Genomic DNA, 20684 nt, shown 5'->3' on the forward strand with positions numbered 1-20684 from the left:
CTAAACACGCGCCAAAATCAAATTACAGACTCTTTATGGCACGCGGCCTGGAATCTTGAGAAGCCGACCAGTATTGATTCTCATTTCTGACAAGCCTATGTGAATCTTGCTGTGGATAATAATCCTTCCAAAAATCTCAACGAGCGCTTTTCCGATAAATGTGGACGGTTGATGTAATTCTATTGTCAACCGTCCATGGGTATGCGAAAACTCCATATATCAAAATCTGTCAATGAGTTTTGGATTCACAGTGGGCCACGGTGTGGATCGTGGATCTGCACCGTATGTCAGAATTAAAACCTGTTGTTTTGGATTCACAGTGGGCCACGGTGTCTGCATCTCTTCCTCCTATGTATTGAAACAGGAAGATGAGATTTGCTGATCTCCTTGCTCAGGATGGTGTGATGTGATCATCACTTTGTCTTGGGTCCTTTGCCTCTCAACCAACTTTGCAGTTTGTAACTTCATTTATTTTTCAATTAGTTTGTTGCTAAAAAAGATGGCTCATTTTAATTTATGTTAAGCTGATATTTTGTGAAATTGGTGAATTTTTCATTGGCCTAGCAAAGTATTGGTATTTGAAAGACTAATTTTCCAAGATGAGTGCTACTTTATGTACACTGCTTGCTTTTGATCATGGTTGTAAGGGCTGTCAAAGGGCCATGCCTGAGGTTTGATATCCCTAACAGAGTAACAGTTGCTTTTAGATCTTTTCTCATCAAGTGCGAAATTTCAATCAGTCCTATTTTAATCCATGTTTCTCATTGCCTTTCTTTCCGCAGGACTGTCGATGAGCTTGGAGTGGATAGGTCTACCATTTCTAGTGAGGCTTTATTGTTTGTCTAGTGCTAGTTTTTTTTGTTGATCAAGTGAACCTGAAAGTGTATATACCATTTGGTCCCTAATTCAGTTGAATTAGATCTGGTCTTTGATCATGGTGAAAATTTCAGTACTTTTTTTTTCAGGCATAATGATCTTAGTTTGTCACTACTGTTTCGTCGTGGATTATGCCTTCCTATTGGAATGAATGCTTCAGCATTTTGGCCTTTCTGGGCGTTTAGTTTCAGAAAGGATGGATGCATTTAGTCTCTTTTTGTTTCTCCTAGAAGAGAGAATCTCACATGTTTTTATAATCTTCACAGACCACTGTGAATGTTTCTTTTAATGAGAATGTCCCTCAAGTATGGTGTGCCGTAAAGGCCGTTACGTGAAGGTAATGGTGGCAACCATTACACATTATAGGGTCGTAACGGCCGTAACAGCCATTGTGGAAAGAAAAAAAAAAGAAGAAGAAAGAGAGAGACTAGGAACTCTGTTAACGGCCCATTATGCTCCCTGTATAGGTTGTAATAACCCCATAATGATCTGTTAGGGGGCAGATATATGTTTTTTGGATTATTATTATTTTTCAACATTAATGGGCAGCTATTGGTATTTCGAGTTTTTTTTTTTTTTAGGTGACTGAATAACTATCACGACCTGTATTGTAAAGGTAACAGTGGTGGCCATTATGGCCACCGTTACCGTTACGGAATACCTTGCCCTCAAGTCATTGAGAAATAATGACCATGATGGCTAAAAAACGAAAAAAAAAAATTAAAAAAAAAACAAAAACAAAAAAATCAGAAATATTCTGGCGGAAATAGGCCAAAACAGGCTGAACTTTCAGCTAAAAACAAAGCATGGTGTTTCTGTTCTTGATAACATGAATGGAACTTCACATATATTTTGAAATTGATAACTCAGGTCAATATGCAACTATTTAGGGATCGTGAAGTAAATGTTTCATTCATTTTTCCCCTTCCTTGATGATGAGGAAAGTTTGTTAGAGAAAGTAAGGCCAGGGAACTGCATCAAAATTGCTAGCAGCGGAATTTTGACCTGATCTCTCTAAGAGGATCTATTGACTCCCTCTCTAGATTGACTGTTTGCTTTCCAGTGCCTCACAAAATGAATGAGAAATCTGTTAATTACTGTACACCTTTATGATAACTTCCATTCAATTCGCCATCCTTCATAGAGATCTACTAGAACTGGTTTCAACAACACTGAAAGAGCGCCCCTCCCTGAAGGTTGTAACACTGTGTGGCCTGGCCTGTTGTTTATTGGGCTTGGGTTAGGCTCCAGGGCCAGTGGTTCATGTCCAGTTTAGAGTTCAAGCCTGATAGCTAATCATGTTGGGTTCAGGTTGAGGCTCCTTGGCTGTGGTTGAACTATTCGAAATTTTGTAAAGGGACTGGATTGGGCTGCGCTTGATTTTATCCATGGATAACTAGAAATGGCATATTAGATCCAAGCCATTTAGCTGAAAATTGGATGCGCAGTCCTAGGCACGACAAGGGTCTACTTAGTATTTATCAGGTCCACCACGGTCCTAGGGAACATGGTTTGACTATGGATTTGGCCCCAATCAGCGCTATTGGGCCAGGCTTGGGCTGACCCCAACTTGTCCTATCAATGCTTCTACAGAAGTATCCAATAATGACTCAGTCACTCCTTCACATCTTAAAAATAGTTGGATCTCTGCCTTATTTGAATTAAGGGTCCCGATTTGACTAAAAACACCCATTTCACTCCAAAAAATGATTGTTTTCTTTTTCGGAGCAAGCAACCAAATTTATTTCATTCCACTCAAATTATTCCAAATAATACATCCTAAAGTCTACAGACCTGGATCTGCTTAAAAACTCCCTTTGGAATCGAGCTGAATCATGCTGACTAGAGGTGACGTTCACCTTGCATCCCCTTGCATCAGCCTTTTTGCTATTTTCAATGACTTCAATGTGCCCTTGTTTTCCCTACTTCAGGGAGCCTCTTAGGTTTCTAAGAAATCATTCCTCATCTTATATCTCATTCTCTCCTCATTATCTAGGAAAAAAAAAAAATTTCTTGTAGCCACCCTCCAAATGGATGGAATGATCCAGCCAAGCAATGGTTCGGAAAGGACCCCGACCTCTAGGATGGTTGAAATCTATTGCCCAAGCCTCCAACAAGTCTGAAAATAGCCTACTCTTTTTTTTGGGTAGTTCATCCTGCAAAAATATGGGTTTACCTTAGTCCTGATTTAGTGGTCCTCGTTCTTCTCACATTAGGTTCCCATAAGTAAAGCTGTGGTTTCTTCCACCTAATCACAATTTTGGAATTTCTAAAAAAAAGTAAACATGGCAAAAGTTGTGATTAATTGGAAGAAATGCTGCTTTAGCGATGTGAATCTGAGATGAAGGATAGGGACCTATCATAATATGGATTAGCTTAATCCCAATTTTGTAGGATCACCTATCCAAATGGGACTGAAAGCATTGACCATGAAACTCAAAATGGTCAAAGAAAGCTGATCCATGCAGACCTAGTGAAAGGACAATGCAGAGTCATGGTACATTCATTCCACCACTCTTGCACATGATGCAACAATTGGTAACCCTTATTTTCCTGTTCTAGAGGAACTGTGGTTAAAACTTCATTAAGAATTGCAACCCAGTAATTTTGGCAACTCGTTCATTTAATATATCCATTTATTATCAATGACTATAAGAGAGACCTCAAATGGCCCAAAGCCCATTTACTTGGGGTCGGGTCATACTCCTCCCTTAAGAAGAACCATAAGTAAACTTAACTGTAGGTGGACCCCACAAAGATTATCAAATACTACCCTCCTGGTACCCACTCTAGGACTGAAGACCTTCAGTAACTCCCTCAACAACTTAAGGTAACTATCAATTTGTTCATACCTCATGTGTCTCCTAAACCAAGGACTGCAAAAGCAGCCAACAACACCCCCATCTCCCAGCATGCACTTAATGCTTCTACTTCTTCTTCTTCTTCTTCTTTTTTTCGCTTTTTAGCCCCCTTGGCTTTTTATTAATATTTCAGCAATCTTAAAAAAAAAAAGAAAAAAAAAAAGAGAGAGACTTGATGCTTTCAAATACATGCTTCGAGGATTAATGAATCATCAAGAATCCTTCTAGAGCATAATCCTAGAACATGAAGGTCCTGAACCAACCCAACCTATACCCAATGCCACTTTTGAAAGAAACCCTTTTAAATTCCCAATGGCCCTTCCACATCTTCATAGGACAATCATTGTCTCCCCAAGGCTTCCTTCTCCACGTAAGAGAATCCATACCGACAACTAATTAACCCCACACACAGTATCTCTTCCTAATAGCCAGAACACGAAAGTTGTTTGTCATAGAGAGTTTGATTCATCACAGATGAAGAAATGATTTTGCCTAACTGTCCTTCTGGCAATATACTTACACGCCAACCTTTGCTAGAGAAATTGTCTGATGATGCTATTAATGCTTTACTATATGACAATGTAAAAGAGGCATGATAGACCTAGATATTAGAGACAGCCAAATTAATTAGAGTACACCCCAAAAGGAAGGTATCTGCTCTTCTAAGAAAATAGTGTCCTTTCTCCCATTTAAATGTTAATGTGGTATCATCATAAGCCTATTATAATGGGCTTAACTTAAAACTGCTTAAATTTATATGATTTTCAAAATTTGGATTTATGTTGCTAACTTGCTATGGAGTTCATCATGGTGCAGACATATTTTGCTTGATTAAACCTATCATATCTTTGATTTCGATTCTCATTTTGACCTCTATTTTTTGATTCATTGATGTTGATGATTTTTATGAGGATGCCTAACTATATTGGTTTCTTGTCTTGTAATCATCACAGCATTGCTAGATGAATTGGAGCAATTTCTAAAAGGGATTGCTTTAATGAAGGAGATGACTCAGTGTACAATAAACTATTTAGTATAATTTGGAGTGCGCATGTCAACAAGGATTTTTGCAGCATATTTGAACAAAATTGGTGCTAAAGCTCGCCAAGTATGTCGTTTCATGATCACTTGTTTTAGGCCTCATATTCTAATTTAAGTTTTGTTTTTTTATTAATACAAAATTGCTAATCATGCCTATTGAGTTTGTCTGCAATTGCATGCTAGAGACCAGCTGTTTGAAATTTTCCTTATTAGTTATGCACAACAGTTCAGCAAAAGGTCAGTGTTGCGAGTGATTGCGTTGTCATGTGACTGCCTCTTGATAAACACATGTTACAGACTCCTTGCTATTCCTTGCAGCTACTTCCTTCCCACTTTTGGTCTGGTGGTAGCACATTGTGTGCTGTCTGTGCTCAGCAGGCTTGTCTGGGGGTGGCAATGGGCTGGGCTGGGTTGGCCATAGCTTGGTTCGATCCTCTCAGCTCTGGAAGGCACCAGCCTTGGCCTGATCCTGGCCCTGATTAGGCTAAAAAGGCCCTGCCTGTCCCTATCAGGCTGGCCACGGGGGCGAAAATCAGACCTATCACATATTGGGTGGGCCACAAATGCACATTCAAACCACTGGTTGTCGAATAATTTCAACGGTGTATCTTGCTAATTAGTTTGCCATCCTGGTTTTCACACCACGCGCTTTTTTATGCTGTGTCCCACATTTTCTGTAGCTAGGATGTACTACAGAAAATAGGCACAAACTAATTTAGTGCCAAAAGTATGGGCTGGGCCATTCATCATTGGCACGGGCGTGTCCCTTGGGCCAGTTTTAGGGGCCCAGTCCCTGGTTCTACATGGCTGGGCTGGCTTGCTAATTGCCACCCCTAGGTTCGTCTAGAATTCCATTCTCTAGACGGGAATTGTTTGTTGATTCCCCTTTGTGGGGAATTGTTTGTTGTTTGTTCTTTGCTGTTTGCTGATTCCCCTTTGTGGACTGTGCACACAGTAGTGTTGCTAACGTGCAGTTTGGAAGGCACCTTTTTTTTTTTTTGGGTTAGCTTGTTAGTACACACCCATGTCAGTACACACACTCCATGTTAGCCACCCCCGCTAGGGATCGATGCGAAGACCTCAAGTGTTGAAACGAGGTATCTGTTGGCACATGAGTGGTGTCAATATGAGGGGTTGTTTGCCACCTTGGATCTAGAGGTAAATGGGTGTATTTCAAATCCAAGTAGCTACTTTTTGCGTTTGGTAGCCTTGGATTTGGTGGTAAATGGAATCTGAGGTATTTCAAATACCTCCTTTTTGTGTGTTTTGAAATCTCAGCAAAATGCTATGATTATGGAGTAATCCAAATGGAATGCCTTTTTGGCTCCATTTTAAAGGTAGAAGAGTCTCACATGTAACAAAGATGTTGCTAGGGTACTAATCCACTGTACACGTGGCATGCGGATGATGCCCCAAAGCAATCTAATTATCAGCTGCAATACTAAAATCACATCAATAGAATGATTGGAAGCATCCATACGACGGACATCTAAATGGACAGGAAAACATCAAAGAGTTGCTTTTTTGTGATCCTTACATTTGTGGTCCACCCAAGGCTTGGAATTTCCTCATTTTTGGCCAAAGTATATACTTCAATGGGCTTATTACAATCATTCTATTAAAAATTGCATATATATACTAATTTGGAAAATGAAAGCTGATTTAATTAATCAAATTCAGGTCTTGTGAATATATTGAAGAATTCAAATGCATTTCAAATACAAGCTCCCAAACAGAAGATTTAGATTCCACTGCATTTCAACCAAACACAACTGAAGATTCCGAATCACCTTGATTCCGATATAATTGTGATTTAGATTCCAATGCATTCCAAAAACAAGCTCCCAAACGGACCATGATTGGAAGCCAACTACTTGAGCATGACGTTTCATGTGCTTGGTTGCTTTGTGCTTAGTGTTTGCATTTCCAATTGCCCCTCAATGGCCCATCTTCTGTCCTCATGACTGGGTGGACCATGTTGGCATGTGAGTGATGTCCATATGATTCTCTTCCACGTCTGGTTCCTAGAACTATTGGGTCAAAGAGGAAGGTTAATGTTTGGTGGGCAGCTGATCACAAAACTTTTGCCAATCTACCATTTAAAACTGAGATGAGAGTAAGGTTAAATAAAAATTGCTTTGAGAAATAGCCCAAGACTCATAAAAAGGATACTCTTGCTATGTGGATCCTTGATAAGGCAGAAGCCTTGTGAGCCAGCAGTTAGGCAGTGATGTGATATTGAGCTCAAGAGTTCAATCCTGAACCCAAAAAATCTCAGTATTGCATATATAGGATTTATCAGTGGAGTTCATTTTATCTGGTGTTTGTTTGAATTAGTATATTACAAAAAGAAAAAATAAATAAATAAATAATCATAATTTATCTGGTGTATTGGGAACTGTTTCCCTCTTCCTTGACATTGTTCTCATTTTCCTTTTGAGTACACTCACTAATTTAAAGAATAAAAGAAGAGAGTTTCCACTTGAAAATTTTTCTTGTATGCCTACACTATTTATCACCACCAACTCTCCTCGCAACTTCCAGTTGCCATTCTCATAGCTTTGGCACTTAACATCCATGTCTTTATATTATGCCATAAGCCCTAGAGCATAGAATTTATCCTATTTCCTTCTCTTTTAAAGTAAATTAGCAGCTAATTTTGTTCTGTGCTACGTGTGGTAGCATCTTGATGTGACTTGCAGTGCTTGCTAACTGATGACCTCCTCATCTTTTGCAGTATGATGCATATGATATTGGTTTTATAAACACGGATGACTTTACAAGTGCTGATATCTTGGAAGCAACTTATCCCGCTGTTGCAGATAGATTGCATGGAGACTGGATAAGTAATCCTGTGATTCCGGTTGTCACTGGCTTCCTCGGAAAGGTCCTTTACTGCAGATCTGCTTCATTCGTTTTGCCTTATTGTAAAGTGATCCCCTTTTCTTTTTAATATAGTTTTTGTCAGTGATAAGGGGAGTGACTTCATACAAATTTTCTCAAAGAACTGCTTTTGTTATATTTTCAACTTCAATTGTTGGTGCAGCTTCTCTTCTTGATTATCTGCTAACTGCAGGGATGGAAAACTGGTGCTGTAACTACCTTAGGAAGGGGTGGGAGTGACTTGACAGCTACAACCATTGGCAAAGCCTTGGGTGTACGAGAAATTCAGGTTTAGTTCAAAACCTTAGCGCAAGTGAATTTAAGGCTTGTCTGTACACATGGAGAGAGATTCATAACCACTGGCCCCTTTTTTCTCGGATAATCATAACCACATCCCATTTTGTTTTGAAAGATAACATCTGATATTCTCTTGTTTTGTTACACCAAATCATTAGAACTTCTAGTGGAGAACTACCTTAAAGTTTGCATTTATTTTTCTAACTTTTTGCTTGACCTACTTTTCATGAGTTTTTTTTTTTTTTTGTTTGTTTGTTTTTGTTTCAATTTAGTTTGTCATTCATGACAACACAATTTTTTTTATTCATAACAGGTGTGGAAGTGTGGGGATGGTTTTTTGACCTGCAATCCTAATACTTACCTGCGCGCAGAGCCTGTACTGTATTTGACATTTGATGAAGCAGAAGAACTTGCATATTTTGGTGCACAGGTGAGTTCCAAAGGGAAAAAATAAAAATAAAAAATTACCAACAGCCACCACCTCCAAATTCAGCAGTTAAAAGTTAGGATCAGTTGGCCACCCTACTGCATGCATCCATGGTGGGGCCAGCCTGATAAGCGATTCTGACTTGGCACCTGTGTGCCGTGTGTTCGCATGTAAGTTGTGCAAGAACCTGTGACTAAGATGAGCATTTTATATGGAGATAAAAGGGATTTATAAAATGGAAAACTTCAAATGACATAGCATCACTGGTCTCATGTCAATTCTATAGCACATAAATCTGGTGCATTAAACAACGTGATCCCTATCACACATTATTATTATTATTTTCTTATGGGTGATTTTCTGCCAATGGAATTTACCTTTATATCTCTACTCTGTGCCAATTTTGTGGAATTTGTAAAGCTAGCTGGCCCCAAATTTTTGGGATGAGGCTTTGATGATGAAGATGACAATGTTGATGTTTAGTGCTCCTTTCTTCTTCTCTAAAATCTCAGTGTCATTATTTTTTTAATGACGACTGGGTGTCCCCACCCCTTTTTTTAGGCGAGACTAATCCTTGTGGATGCACGCAATCACCCGCATACCACGTGCATTGGGTAATCCTACGGAGGGGTGTCATTTGTTGCCATCTTTATTATATCAGTATTATATATCGTCCTTTATTGTAGGTTTTGCATCCGCAATCCATGCAACCTGCTAGAGAGGCCGATATTCCTGTTAGGGTCAAGAACTTTTGTAATCCTAAGGCTCCGGGTACCCTCATCACCAGAGATAGAGATATGAGTAAGGTTTGTAGCAACGTACTTTTCATCTTTACTACTGCCAACAAGATCTTCTTCTTCTTCTTCTTCTTCTTCTTTTTGTGTGTGTGTGTGTGTGTGTGGAATTGTTTTATTGCATGAAGTACCAACGGTGTTAACTGTTTTGTTTCCTAATTCCAGTCTGTACTAACCAGCATAGTGTTGAAGCGGAATGTCACTGCGCTGGATATAACGACCACTCGAGCAGTTGGTCAGCACGATTTCTTTAAGAAGGTAAACCAGTTTAACACACTAGATCTATTCCCTCTGAGTCCTGCTTTCGTTTGTATCTTCCAAATGTGATTCATGTTGCCTTCTCCTGCACAGGTCTTTTCCATCTATGAGAATTTTGGTATCTCTGTAGACGTGGTTGCAACTAGTGAAGTTAGTATTTTGTTGACAATGGATCCTTCAAAGCTTTTGCGCAGAGAATCAATTCAGCGGCAGGCAAGCATAGGAGCTTAAGATCCTTATATTTCATTGAGCATATTACTTTCTGTCATCACTTATTGCTGTGTCCAGCATTTGGTATATTTGCATTCTGTGAATAGATTCTGGCGCTGATGCTGTAATTCACTAGTATGCAGCCAAGTTTGCTATCATCAGCTAAATATATGCGGGTTATACCTGTGAGGTTTGTTGAAGGAGGAAAATATGCAGTGCTCAGCTGAGGCAAGCTGCACATATGGGGTGGGTGCACATTAGATGTGATCTAGATCCTTCATATGATGGACCTGATGGTGGATGGTTGATACTCCCTAAGCATCTCCCATCAGCCACATCTGACCATCTCTGTCCCGTTAAAAGTGGACCACCAGTTGTAATTGTCCATCACCATCAGATGGCTAAGATGATCTGGTGGAAGATGTTTGGGATGGGCCAGCCGAAGATGTGGCATACCAGTTTCATCACTTGATTAGGCCAACAAAATGCGGTTCCAACCTGTGCCATTTCTGGGTGGGAGGAAAAAGACAAAAAAAATGCCGTTTCTTTCAATCAATGATCATATATTGTTGCCCTTTTACAGAGATGCCTAGTGATTTTTGAGGGAAACAAAACTGTTTTTTTCTTGTGATTTCTAGGGAAAATCATCATGACTGAAAACATCACAACCCCTAAGATTATTTTAATAGCTTAATCATTCGGATTTGAAATGTTTGATATTTTTCGTAGTGACTTTAGCTCCATCCTTTTCCTTTCCAGTAAAACCAACCGGAAATTGCTGTGGTTGTGCAGTTGCTCGACCTTGCAGTGGAAGAGCTCAAGAAGATTGCAGAAGTGAATCACATTCAGCACAGATCTATAATATCCCTTATTCGCAACGTGCAGCACTCTCCACAGACACTAAACAAGGTGAGGCTCCATAGATACCTTTAGTTGGGCAGATCCTTTAAGAAAGCTCATAGCAGATGCAATTAGCCACATTATGTTGACCTGTTCTATATATTGTTAGAACAGTGGAATGATATTGTGAGACCCGATTTAATAAGAAATTATGATATCTGCACTTAAACTGAGGCCCCGAGTTTGTCATTGTTGCTTTCCTCTTGGCATCGGCAGTCGTTACTTTCATGTGTGACTTGGCAATGGAGGTGCTTTGGCGCTCTCTCTCTCTCTCTCTCTCTCTCTCTCTCTCTCTCTCTCTCTCTGCATGTGTGTATGGCTATCAAAATGAAAGGTGCTGGAAATTGTATCATTCTGCCTATAATACCTGTCTTCTGCCCTCCCCTCTCCCCATCCCTGTCTGCTTGCATGTATGCATGGCCATCAAAATGAAAAGTTCCAGAAATCTTATCATTCTGCCCATAATACATGTCTTCTCCCTGGTTGCAAGGCATGGTGACAAATCTTGTTCTCAGCAATATCTCGGTAGATTTTCAGATTTTGAGTTTTCTCAGGGCATTATTGGTAAAATCTCACTGTTGAATAAAAAAAATTTACAAATTTATTAAAAAGTAAGACAATCTTTTAAAATTTTAAATATTTATGAATATAATAAATTCTTTAAATTTCATTTTCTCATAAAAATTGCAATAATTTTACAAGGAATTGCTGAAAATTTTACAAGTTCTGAGATTTTAAAATCTTGTGATATTTTCTCTTTTTGATCACCAGATGATGAGGACATCGTGCACACGCACGCCTGCACACCACCACCCCTACGCACGTACGTACGCAGAAGGAGGACCCCACCATCGATCTGGCTCGATGACGACGTCCAGGGAGGGCCTCCTAGTTAAAAGACAAGTTTTGGTTCAGAAAAGTGGGCCCGATAGTCAATAAAAGCCCATCATGGAATCTCATGATCATGGCCCACTCGTCGGATTGATTTCATATTTTAGGTTTTGTTTATTGTTATTATTTAGAACATTGTGAACGCTTTAGATTTCTCTGTTTGGTTTTTATTTTAGTTTTCTTCATCGCCAAGTAATAGGTTGCGCACATGGTGCGAGTTTTGGAGTATAGCATTTTCCCTATAATAGGCACCCCTTGTAGTTCTTTTGATTCATTGAAGTTAATAAAAAAATTCCTGCTTTATTTTTCTGCTATTTTCGTGAGTTGTGGGTGCGAAGCCCTCCCTTTTTGAAAGGCTAACTACCGTAGTGCGAAGCCACATCGATCCCGATTCACCCCCATCCTCTATCATCTTTTTTCCCCCACCATCCGTACTTCGAATTCGTCCGTTTGTTGCATCAGATTTCTTCATTACAGCAGGTTTCCATATTTCGGCCCGCAGGCGAGCTGAAACTTCGGCGGAGCACCACGCACAAACCGTACATCGGATCGAGCTGAGATTTGGGGGTTTTGGAAACCATCCCTAGCCGACCAAGGCCAAGGTGGCCTTTTTCTGAATAGTGGGCCCCACACACGTGCGGCCGGGATCACACGCACGTCCGTCTGGCCATTGTTGCTGTCCACACGCGGGATCGTCTTTTGGCTCAGGTTTTTATCCTCTTTTATCCTCTCATCGCCATTTTTCATGAATCCTAGCCCTGGATCATGTCTTCCCCAAGTTATTTGCCAATTTTCTTACCCTAGGGTTCCCCGAATTGGAATTTCTGAATCCCTTCGATTAGGGACTGATTACTATGCATGCGTGGATGATTATTTCTTATATTTGAGTATTGTTTGGTTTATAATTTTTATTGATCCAGTCCTATCATGTGTAGACCTGGACCCACATAGATTCCCCTTAATTAAATGTTTGGACTTTCATGTGGGATATAGAATTTGTGTAATTGTTTCTGAACTAACGTGATCTTAAGCCTGAAATCTCGCATATCATATTTAATTTTCATGTACTGCATCACCAGAATACCTCTCTTTTCGGTTTAAGAAACACAAAAATAGGGTTTATGCTTTTTCAGAATTGAGGATGAATGCATGATTTTAGAATTTTCCCATATGGCAGGTATTCAGCGTTCTAACAGATGAAGGAATCTCTTTCCAGAAGATCACTCAAGGATCATCTAAGGTCTCTCCCCTTCCTCCCTCCCTCCCTCAGTTTATGCCTATCCATCTCATTAAGGAACCTATATGGTCCTCGATCAGAGGTCATGCAGTCCTATCAGGTTTTCAGTCTGCACATCAGGGCTGTGGTTCTACAATAGTGACCTTCATTATATGGGCCTCACAAAAAATGGACCATGCTTCAAAAACCTTCTCAACAGGTAACAGTCACTAGCCCATGGATCGGTGGACTGCAAATATATACGCTTAAGGGAAATATCTATTAACTTCCCACAACCATAGTGAGGATCTTCAATTGTTGGGACTGTTTCTGGGCACAGTCCATCTGCACCAATAGCGTGGTTCATTCAACCATCGACCCTACTTGTAGGAACTTAAAAACCTGGGAACTGCATCCCTACTGGTCATTGGATCATTAAAATTCTATCCTGTTCAATCTAAACAATGTGGCCCTTGTTCCTGCTAGCAGGTGAACATTTCCTTGATAGTGAATGACAGTGAAACAGAACAATGCGTGAGGACGCTTCATTCGAAGTTTTTTGAGATGGGGGTTCTCTCTGAACTCAATACAGACACATTCCAAAATGGCCATGCAGGTACAAGTTAGATGTGGCACGATTCTTTATCATGTAGCATTTATGTCTCCTTTCTGTGAATTGATACTTAACATCTATCTAGTAGTTATCAGCTTTGCAAATTTTGTTTGAGGTACGTATAATCAGCCCATCCTGTTAGAAAATGACAAGAGGTTCCCGGTTTCTGAGGGCGCCCATATTGAGACTGAAACTATGCTCCTCCATCGAGACGTATCATCCACATCAAAGGTGGGGCTGCACATGATGGGCGGTGGATGTTGAAGGTGGGCCCTGGACAATAACATTGATGGTGGGACCCCACTTGATGGATGATCAACATCAAAGGTGGGCCCTACATGATGAATGGTCCACATTAAAGGCTGGGCCATAATGATGAATGGCCCACATCCAAGGTGGGCCCTGTATGATGGACAACCTACATGAAAGGTGGGGCCCACACAGTGAATGGTTCAAATCAATGGTTGGTCCCACATGATGTATGGTGGATGTGAGGGGAACCAAACAAGCTTGAGGGATAATTACTTATGATGTTGGAAACCAAACAAACCTGAGGGATAATTATTTACGATGTTGGAAACCAAACATGTTTTTCTACTTTTTGGTTGACAAGTAGAAACTAAGATAAGCTACTTATGGCATTAAGTATCTTATCCAAAGTAACTTACGATCCAAACACTCCTTTCACATTAACACCAGGCAACTCTCACTGTTGACTGTTGAGGCTTGTTTGAATGGTTGAAATCAGATTAGTAGCCGAGGAAACGAAATCAATTTCTTGTTTCAGGGAGACAGGATGAGGAATCGGTTTCTCGTTCCGTAGATTTCTTCAGTAAAATGTCGTCTTTTTTCCTTTCCCAGACCTAAAAAAGAAAAATCCTGTTCTACAGTTTTCTCATACGCAACATTCCCTTTTCCTTAACTACTTTTTTATGTCCAGCAATCCAAACGTGTTAGGTTCATTTTTATGGAAATCAGCATGCAAATCAAACAACTTGCACTATGAAAACTAACCATCCGTGGTCAGTTTCTTAGAGAAGCAGCTCCTTTTCCCGTCTAAAAAGCTAATCCATTAGACATGCCAAGGACAAAGGGGGTTTAAATGTCACCATATTCAAACAGGTCCCAAAGAAAATGACGCAGAACTGTCTGATCAGTTGAACCAATAAGGGCATCTGTTTGGGAGATGCTAAAGAACTGAATTCATCTCATTTTAGCATATATCATAATTGTGTATTAGAGATCGGTGGTTGTTGGTTAACCAAGATTATTTTCTATCCTTAGGGCGTGTTTGGGAGACACCTAAAAAATGAACGTCTCATTTTAGTGTTTTTTTTTTTAAAAAAAAAAAACGTAAGTTTATGAAGCACACCAATTGAGTAGCTCATTTGAGTTAATCCTTATGTATTAGGGATCATATTTCCTTTTGGTAAGAGGATTAAAATAATCTTGGTAAAAATACATCTGGAAAAAGGAGTTCATCTCACTTTAGTTAATCTAGTATCATATTTCCTTTTGGTATGGATTAAAAATAATCTTGATAACTAGCAATCATTGTCATCTCTTGCACACAAGTAATGATTAAATGAGATGAACTCATATTTAGGCGCCTCCCATAAAGGACCTTAGTTTTGTTATCAACCTTATGCCTACCAAACCATATGACCTGCATGCGTTGAATCCTGGCTATGGAGTAAAAATTTTTTTCTTTCGTACTGTGCATGTTAGTGAGGGATACTGAATAGGGGTGACCTTTGTCAAGGTAAGCTCCATCCTATTTTCTGCTTCATTATCTACTTTCCCAAAATGTCAACTGAGGGCATGACTCCATTGTAATCCATCAGCAGTGGTGAATGTCGGCTCTTTTTCTTCTTTATTTTCTGGTTTTAATCATCAGTTTCCTAAAAAGATAATCTTAAGGGGTGGGGTTCATTGACTCACCTTATGCCGGTGTTGGCAGGAAGTTCACGTGAAACGAAAATGGTGGAAGTGTAGGCCTCTGCTTCCCACATGCCAGACTGCAGATCGGCCTCTACTTCCCACATGCTGGACTCAAACGCAATTCCTTCCAACATGCCAGACCTGAAGACAGCTCTGCTTAACTTTCTCTTGATAAAGGACTTTTATCCCAGGAAAATTCATGCTTTGTTAGACTCCAAAGATGTTAAGGGCTTGCAGGGTATCTTCGCACGTGCGGGTGTCATATTGGCCTTTTTAATTGCACTGTTAGCTTTGATTAACAAATTAACCGCTGGTAGATGATGGTGGATGTCCCTCGTCTATCAATGGTAGAACTTTTTTTCTGGAGCACGAGTGGATGTTGGTACCAAACTTTTCTTGATGGAGATGAGTTGGATTGGAGGTTAGTAATTTGGTTTTTTTGGACAAGTTCGATCAGGAAATAACAGAGTAGTTTGCTCTTTAGTTGAAAATTTTGTCATGTTTGTATAAGGTCTTCTTAACTCAACTCAACAGTTGTAAAGTTAGCTCAAAGCCTTTGGCCTTGCATGTTGTTGTTAGCCAGAAATTAGCACTTCCAGTGATGGATTATATATCTGGTGTAGGTCCTCCCAAAATGATGCAGTTCCACAACTCAGTTGTTGGATTGAACCATATGAAACATTTTGCACTGACCTACCCATATAGTAGTAGTAGGTTCAAACTTCTGGGGGTTCTCCATGTGTCTGGGGACTTCATCCAGCAGCTCGTTATTACATTATCAAAGGTTTTGATGGGATTTATAGATTTCGATGGGATAGAATAAGTTTTCAATGGTGGGGATTCATTATCTCTAGACAATGGTATGGTATGGTCTAAGTAAGATGTCCATCTGCTGCCTGTGAAAGGAACTCTTCGCAAACTGGTGCTCGACGTGGCTGTTAAGAAATATTTCTTATTGTGGACCCCACAGCAAGCAATCCTTGTCATGCATTGAAGTCCGGTTGATCAAAACGATTGGACAGCCTAGATTTTATCTTCTGATGAATAGCAGTTGCATGTGTGTTATTCATCTAACCGCGGGCTATCAAAAACTAGCCTCTATCCTAGCAGGAGAATTGTCGTCCTGGGGTTGATTATTGATGGACGATCTGGCCTATCTGGCGTCCCTATCATATTGGACTGGGTACTGCTCCCAATTGCACGGATTTGATTGTATTGTAGGCTGTTGTTAAAGATGCCACAGTCTACTGGACAGAACAGCTTTATGTGGGTCCCATCTCTCCAATCATATCCTACCACATCAGGGGATAGAGGAGCGAGCTTGGTCCAAGGGCAGTACCCAATCCCCCTTCTCCCGATTGCATGGTAACATTACCGCGTAGCTATGCGGTGTTAGGAATCTATAGGGCCCACACTGATGTGTTTTTGTTCGCATGTTTTTAAGTTCATTTTATTATACGGAAATAATTATCAAACTATAAAATTGAAGGATATGCAGGGATGCGGATTGGGTACTACCCCTCCCTAGGAAAGGAGATGCTGTGAGGGGCCACCACGATGTGTGGGTTTTATCCACACCATCCATCCATTTTGCCATATTATTTTAGCGTACACGCCCAAAAATGGGGCAGTTCCAAGGCTCAATTAAACTACACTGTGAGGATTAAACAGCTGCCATTGAAAACTTTTTGAGGACCATGTAATATCTGGATCAAGTTAATATTGGTTTGTTACGCTTCATAAAGGTTTATATGACTTTATGAACAGGTTGGATGGCAATTAACCATCATAGTAGGCCCTAGGAAAGTTTCGATATTACCACTGCTTCCTGTGGTGTGGCACTTGTATCTACTTTATTTTTAGGCTTGTGCTTAAATTAATATAGCAAAATGAATGGATGGTGTGGACAAGACCCATACATTATAATGGCCCACACAGCCCCCATCCATTCCCATCTAGGGATGGGGTGGTACCCAATCCGTACGCTATATCCAAAGTTCAAGTGGACCACACCACAGCAAATGGTAGGGACAATGATGTCCACATCCGGATGATATGAAAACACAAATATCAGTTGATCGAAAAATTCTATAGTCCTAAGAAATTTTCATAAGTAGACATTCAATCTCCACTGTTTCCTATGGTGTTGTAACCTATAGCTTTGGATATATATATGGTTCAATTTTAGGGGCCACCTTGATGAATGTATTATATATTTACTCTATCCATCCATTTTTCAGATCATTTTAGGATGTGTAGAATCAAATCTCAGGTGGACCACACGATTGGAAACATTGCTAATAATAATAAAAAAATTTATGAGCAAAAAAAGTTTTGGATCATGCTTATCTTTGAAATTTTCCTTCATCTAGATTTTCCTAACTTGTCAACGAGTTGGATGGCAAATAAATATTATGTTGGTCCCTGGGAAGTTTTTAATGGTAGGCATTCAATCACCACTGTTTCCTTTGGTGTGGCCCATCTAAGATTTGAATTTGCTTAATTTTTTGGAACACATCCACATCCTAAAATGGGCTGAAAAAAATGCACAAACAGTGTAGATATACACAAAATCATCAAGTTGGCCCATGGTAAGGGTCCAAGTAACACCTAATTGGCTCCTGAAATCAAAAGCAGAAATGGCCATCAAATGCATATGTAATTAAGAGTCGGGAAATTTGTAAATGTTATAATTTTATATTAATTAATATAAAAATCTTAAATTAAAAATAATCAATTAATGATAATTTGACATTGAAATAATGTAAAAATGTCATCATAATCAATTGATATATACAGCTGATATCAGTACATGAAAAAAATAATTTGTAATCATTATATATTTCAAAGAAAAAGGAAAGTGGTCCAAATGGAGACGGAGTCCTTTCCAACGCCTGTTTCACCCACCCCATAAAACACCCAAGTTGATAGGGCCTACCATGTTATAAGTACAAGAGTCACACTCTACTCATCAAATTCTATACTCAAAGGTGAGTATAACAGTAAAAATTCAGATTGTGTGAGGGCCACCATGTGGTGCATCTTTCAAAACCCTTTAATTAGGTCCAACTCATCATAACAAAGGAAAATACAAAAATCAGCCTAATAAAAAGTTTAGGTTACCCAGATGTGATGTGCTTAGTAGTTTGGGGAGGAGTTTTATATTATTTTCATTTGTGGGGTCCATGTGAGTTTCTAATTGGGCTGATTTTTTGCATGCATGGTTCAAATTTTGCCAACCGGCTATATTTTTATGAATCTCTCTTAAACAACCGGTTCATGTTAAGATATGAGCCAGCAGTTCTAAAATCAAGTGGGCCATGCACAACAAGTAGTGGGGATGTGGATGGCCACCATTAAAACCTTAGTGAGGCCCACCAAAGTTTTGAGCAAGCTGATATTTGTGTTTTCCCTTTACCCTGGTGGGAATCACCTTATGAAGGGTTTGGATCTGCTTGATCTTTGTGGCCCACTTTCCCGTGGTGTGTCACACTCTAACCCTAAGGATTTTTTTTTTTAATTATTTTTAAAAAATATTTTCAGTCTATCATCCATCTGACGGCCACCAATCAATGTCTATGATCTTTGCCCTGTGATATTCTTGGCCGTGGATCATCCAAAATGAGGCCTCCTAGCGGTCCATGCATATCCACCATGTTTCATGCCACGTGTAGGGTGGGTGGTGACTATTAATTAACGTATTATGGGTCGGTGTAACAACGGTTTCAGTGATTAGTGGGACACCCAACAGAGAATGATCAAGGACTATATTCTCAATCACATCTAATAATTTCATGAATGGAGTCAACCATCGACAACCCTACATTTGTAATGGGCCCATCCATTCCTCATTTTGGGTCTCAACATACAAATGGCCGGGCCTGACTTAAAATTTACAGCATTTTATATTCGACACCCTCCAGAGCGGCCTTTACATATAACATGGGCTGGTCTTGGGCTGAACTTTTAGGCCCATTGATTTATGGCCGTCCAAAATTTTTATTGGGCCATTTGCAGGCTAACCTTGGCCCGATCTGGGACTCTTGGAAGCCGTACAATTTTCCCTTCAAAGTTCAGACCGTTCCTAGCAACCGTCCATTTTCGCTTTGTGAAATGGAAGAATCTTATCGTCAGACACCCTCATTCAACGCTCCCGCCTTGAGACATATGGCCCACCTCCTATCTTCCATCACTATCATGCGGTCATCCAGCGGACGTCTCAACTGCGTCCTTTCACATACGGGCCACCGTCCACCGCACATCCAACAATCATTGACGTGGGCTCCGTGGATCCCTAACAGTGGGGCCCACCATGATATATGTGTTTTATATCCACGTTGTCCATCCGTTTGGCCAGCTTATTTTAGGAAGTAAGCCTAAAAATGAAGCAGATCCAGATTTCAGGCGGACCACACCACAGTAAAGAGTGGTGATTGAACGCCCACCATTAAAAACTTCTTGGAGGCACAAAAGTTTTAGATGACCTTATCAACGGGTTGGATGACAAATAAAGATGATTTTTAAAAAAATAATATAAAAAAAAATTACTCGCCTAAAAAAGGCAAATTAAATCCCTTTAGAAAATCAACATTAGAAGCCCACTCAACTTTAAGCTGCTTCACCCTATGAACTAAAGACTCTGCCCAGTTTGAGATACCCCTAAAGCACCTCCCATTCCTTTCTTCCCACACACACAACCCGGAAAGCCATTCTTCATTTCGAAGGGGGATAAGATTGCTGACCAAATCTGGTTGATGAGGGAGCAGTGAATAAACAGATAGTTCACTGATTTTTCGTTTGCTATACAGCACAGACACACGTTTGTGATTATTATACCCATTTTTCTCAGGTTTTCCACTGTTAGAACCTACTTCTTGCCAACCAGCCATCTGAAGGCCACTACTCTCTGTGGAGGAACTTTGTATTTCCACACTCGATCTGTCAAAGTCTCTATTTTAGAAGAGATTTCGCTGCCAAGAGAATTATATAGGGATTTTACCGAAAACATGCTGGATTTGTCTGATTTGCACACTAAGCCGTCTTCGCTATTCTGATCAGGCTTGCAATTGTTTATGCAGCTAAGGAGAGCCATGAAATCTTCAATCTCCCAATCCCGAGCATCTGGTCCTGTGCCAATTCCACTCCATGTTTGGGAAGAATGGAAAAGCTTGAAGTGGATTAGATGGAATTGCATTGGTCCCGTGCCAATTTCACTCAATGTTAGCAAGTTGTGTAGGTCCTGCCATGATGTGTGGGCTATTTCCACACCGTCCACCCATTTTTCAAGATCATTTTAAAGCATGGGCCAAAAAATTAGGTAGATCTAAAGCTCAAGTGGACCCCACCATAGAAAGCAATGGGGATTGAATACTTACTGTTGAAAACTTCTTTGGGGCCACAAAAGTTTTGGATCTGCCTCATTTTTAGGCCCATGCCATAAAATGAGGTTACAAAACAAATGAACGGTTTATATATA

The 20684-nt window shown here is 40.0% G+C and overlaps 1 protein-coding gene across 3 annotated transcripts; it reads left to right on the forward strand.

Annotated features, from left to right (window-relative positions):
• Positions 1–678: 678 nt before the first annotated feature.
• On the forward strand, positions 679–20328 carry LOC131239314 (aspartokinase 1, chloroplastic-like). Of its 3 annotated transcripts, none has more exons than XM_058236958.1 (12): positions 679–823; positions 4691–4845; positions 7516–7665; positions 7855–7950; positions 8272–8388; positions 9072–9191; positions 9345–9437; positions 9531–9650; positions 10440–10556; positions 12616–12678; positions 13141–13270; positions 15228–15775. In XM_058236958.1, the coding sequence occupies exons 2-12, from the start codon at positions 4789–4791 to the stop codon at positions 15260–15262; spliced, it is 1098 nt and encodes a 365-aa protein (XP_058092941.1). In that variant the 5' UTR covers positions 679–823; positions 4691–4788; the 3' UTR covers positions 15263–15775. The 3 variants fall into 3 exon arrangements, with proteins under 3 accessions (XP_058092941.1, XP_058092942.1, XP_058092943.1); XM_058236959.1 differs by having other exon boundaries at positions 13144–13270; XM_058236960.1 differs by lacking the exons at positions 13141–13270; positions 15228–15775 and adding an exon at positions 20058–20328.
• Positions 20329–20684: the final 356 nt, after the last annotated feature.

Source organism: Magnolia sinica, chromosome 3, assembly GCF_029962835.1.
Source record: "Magnolia sinica isolate HGM2019 chromosome 3, MsV1, whole genome shotgun sequence".
In the NCBI taxonomy this organism is placed as follows: domain Eukaryota; kingdom Viridiplantae; phylum Streptophyta; class Magnoliopsida; order Magnoliales; family Magnoliaceae; genus Magnolia; species Magnolia sinica.

Excerpts from the sequence above, each read along its gene's own strand:
- LOC131239314 (XM_058236958.1), top strand. The coding sequence starts at position 4,789 with ATGTCAACAAGGATTTTTGCAGCATATTTGAACAAAATTGGTGCTAAA. Across the intron at positions 7,666-7,854 it reads TCACTGGCTTCCTCGGAAAG|GGATGGAAAACTGGTGCTGT; the intron begins GTCCTTTACTGC and ends TGCTAACTGCAG. Across the intron at positions 10,557-12,615 it reads CTCCACAGACACTAAACAAG|GTATTCAGCGTTCTAACAGA; the intron begins GTGAGGCTCCAT and ends CCCATATGGCAG.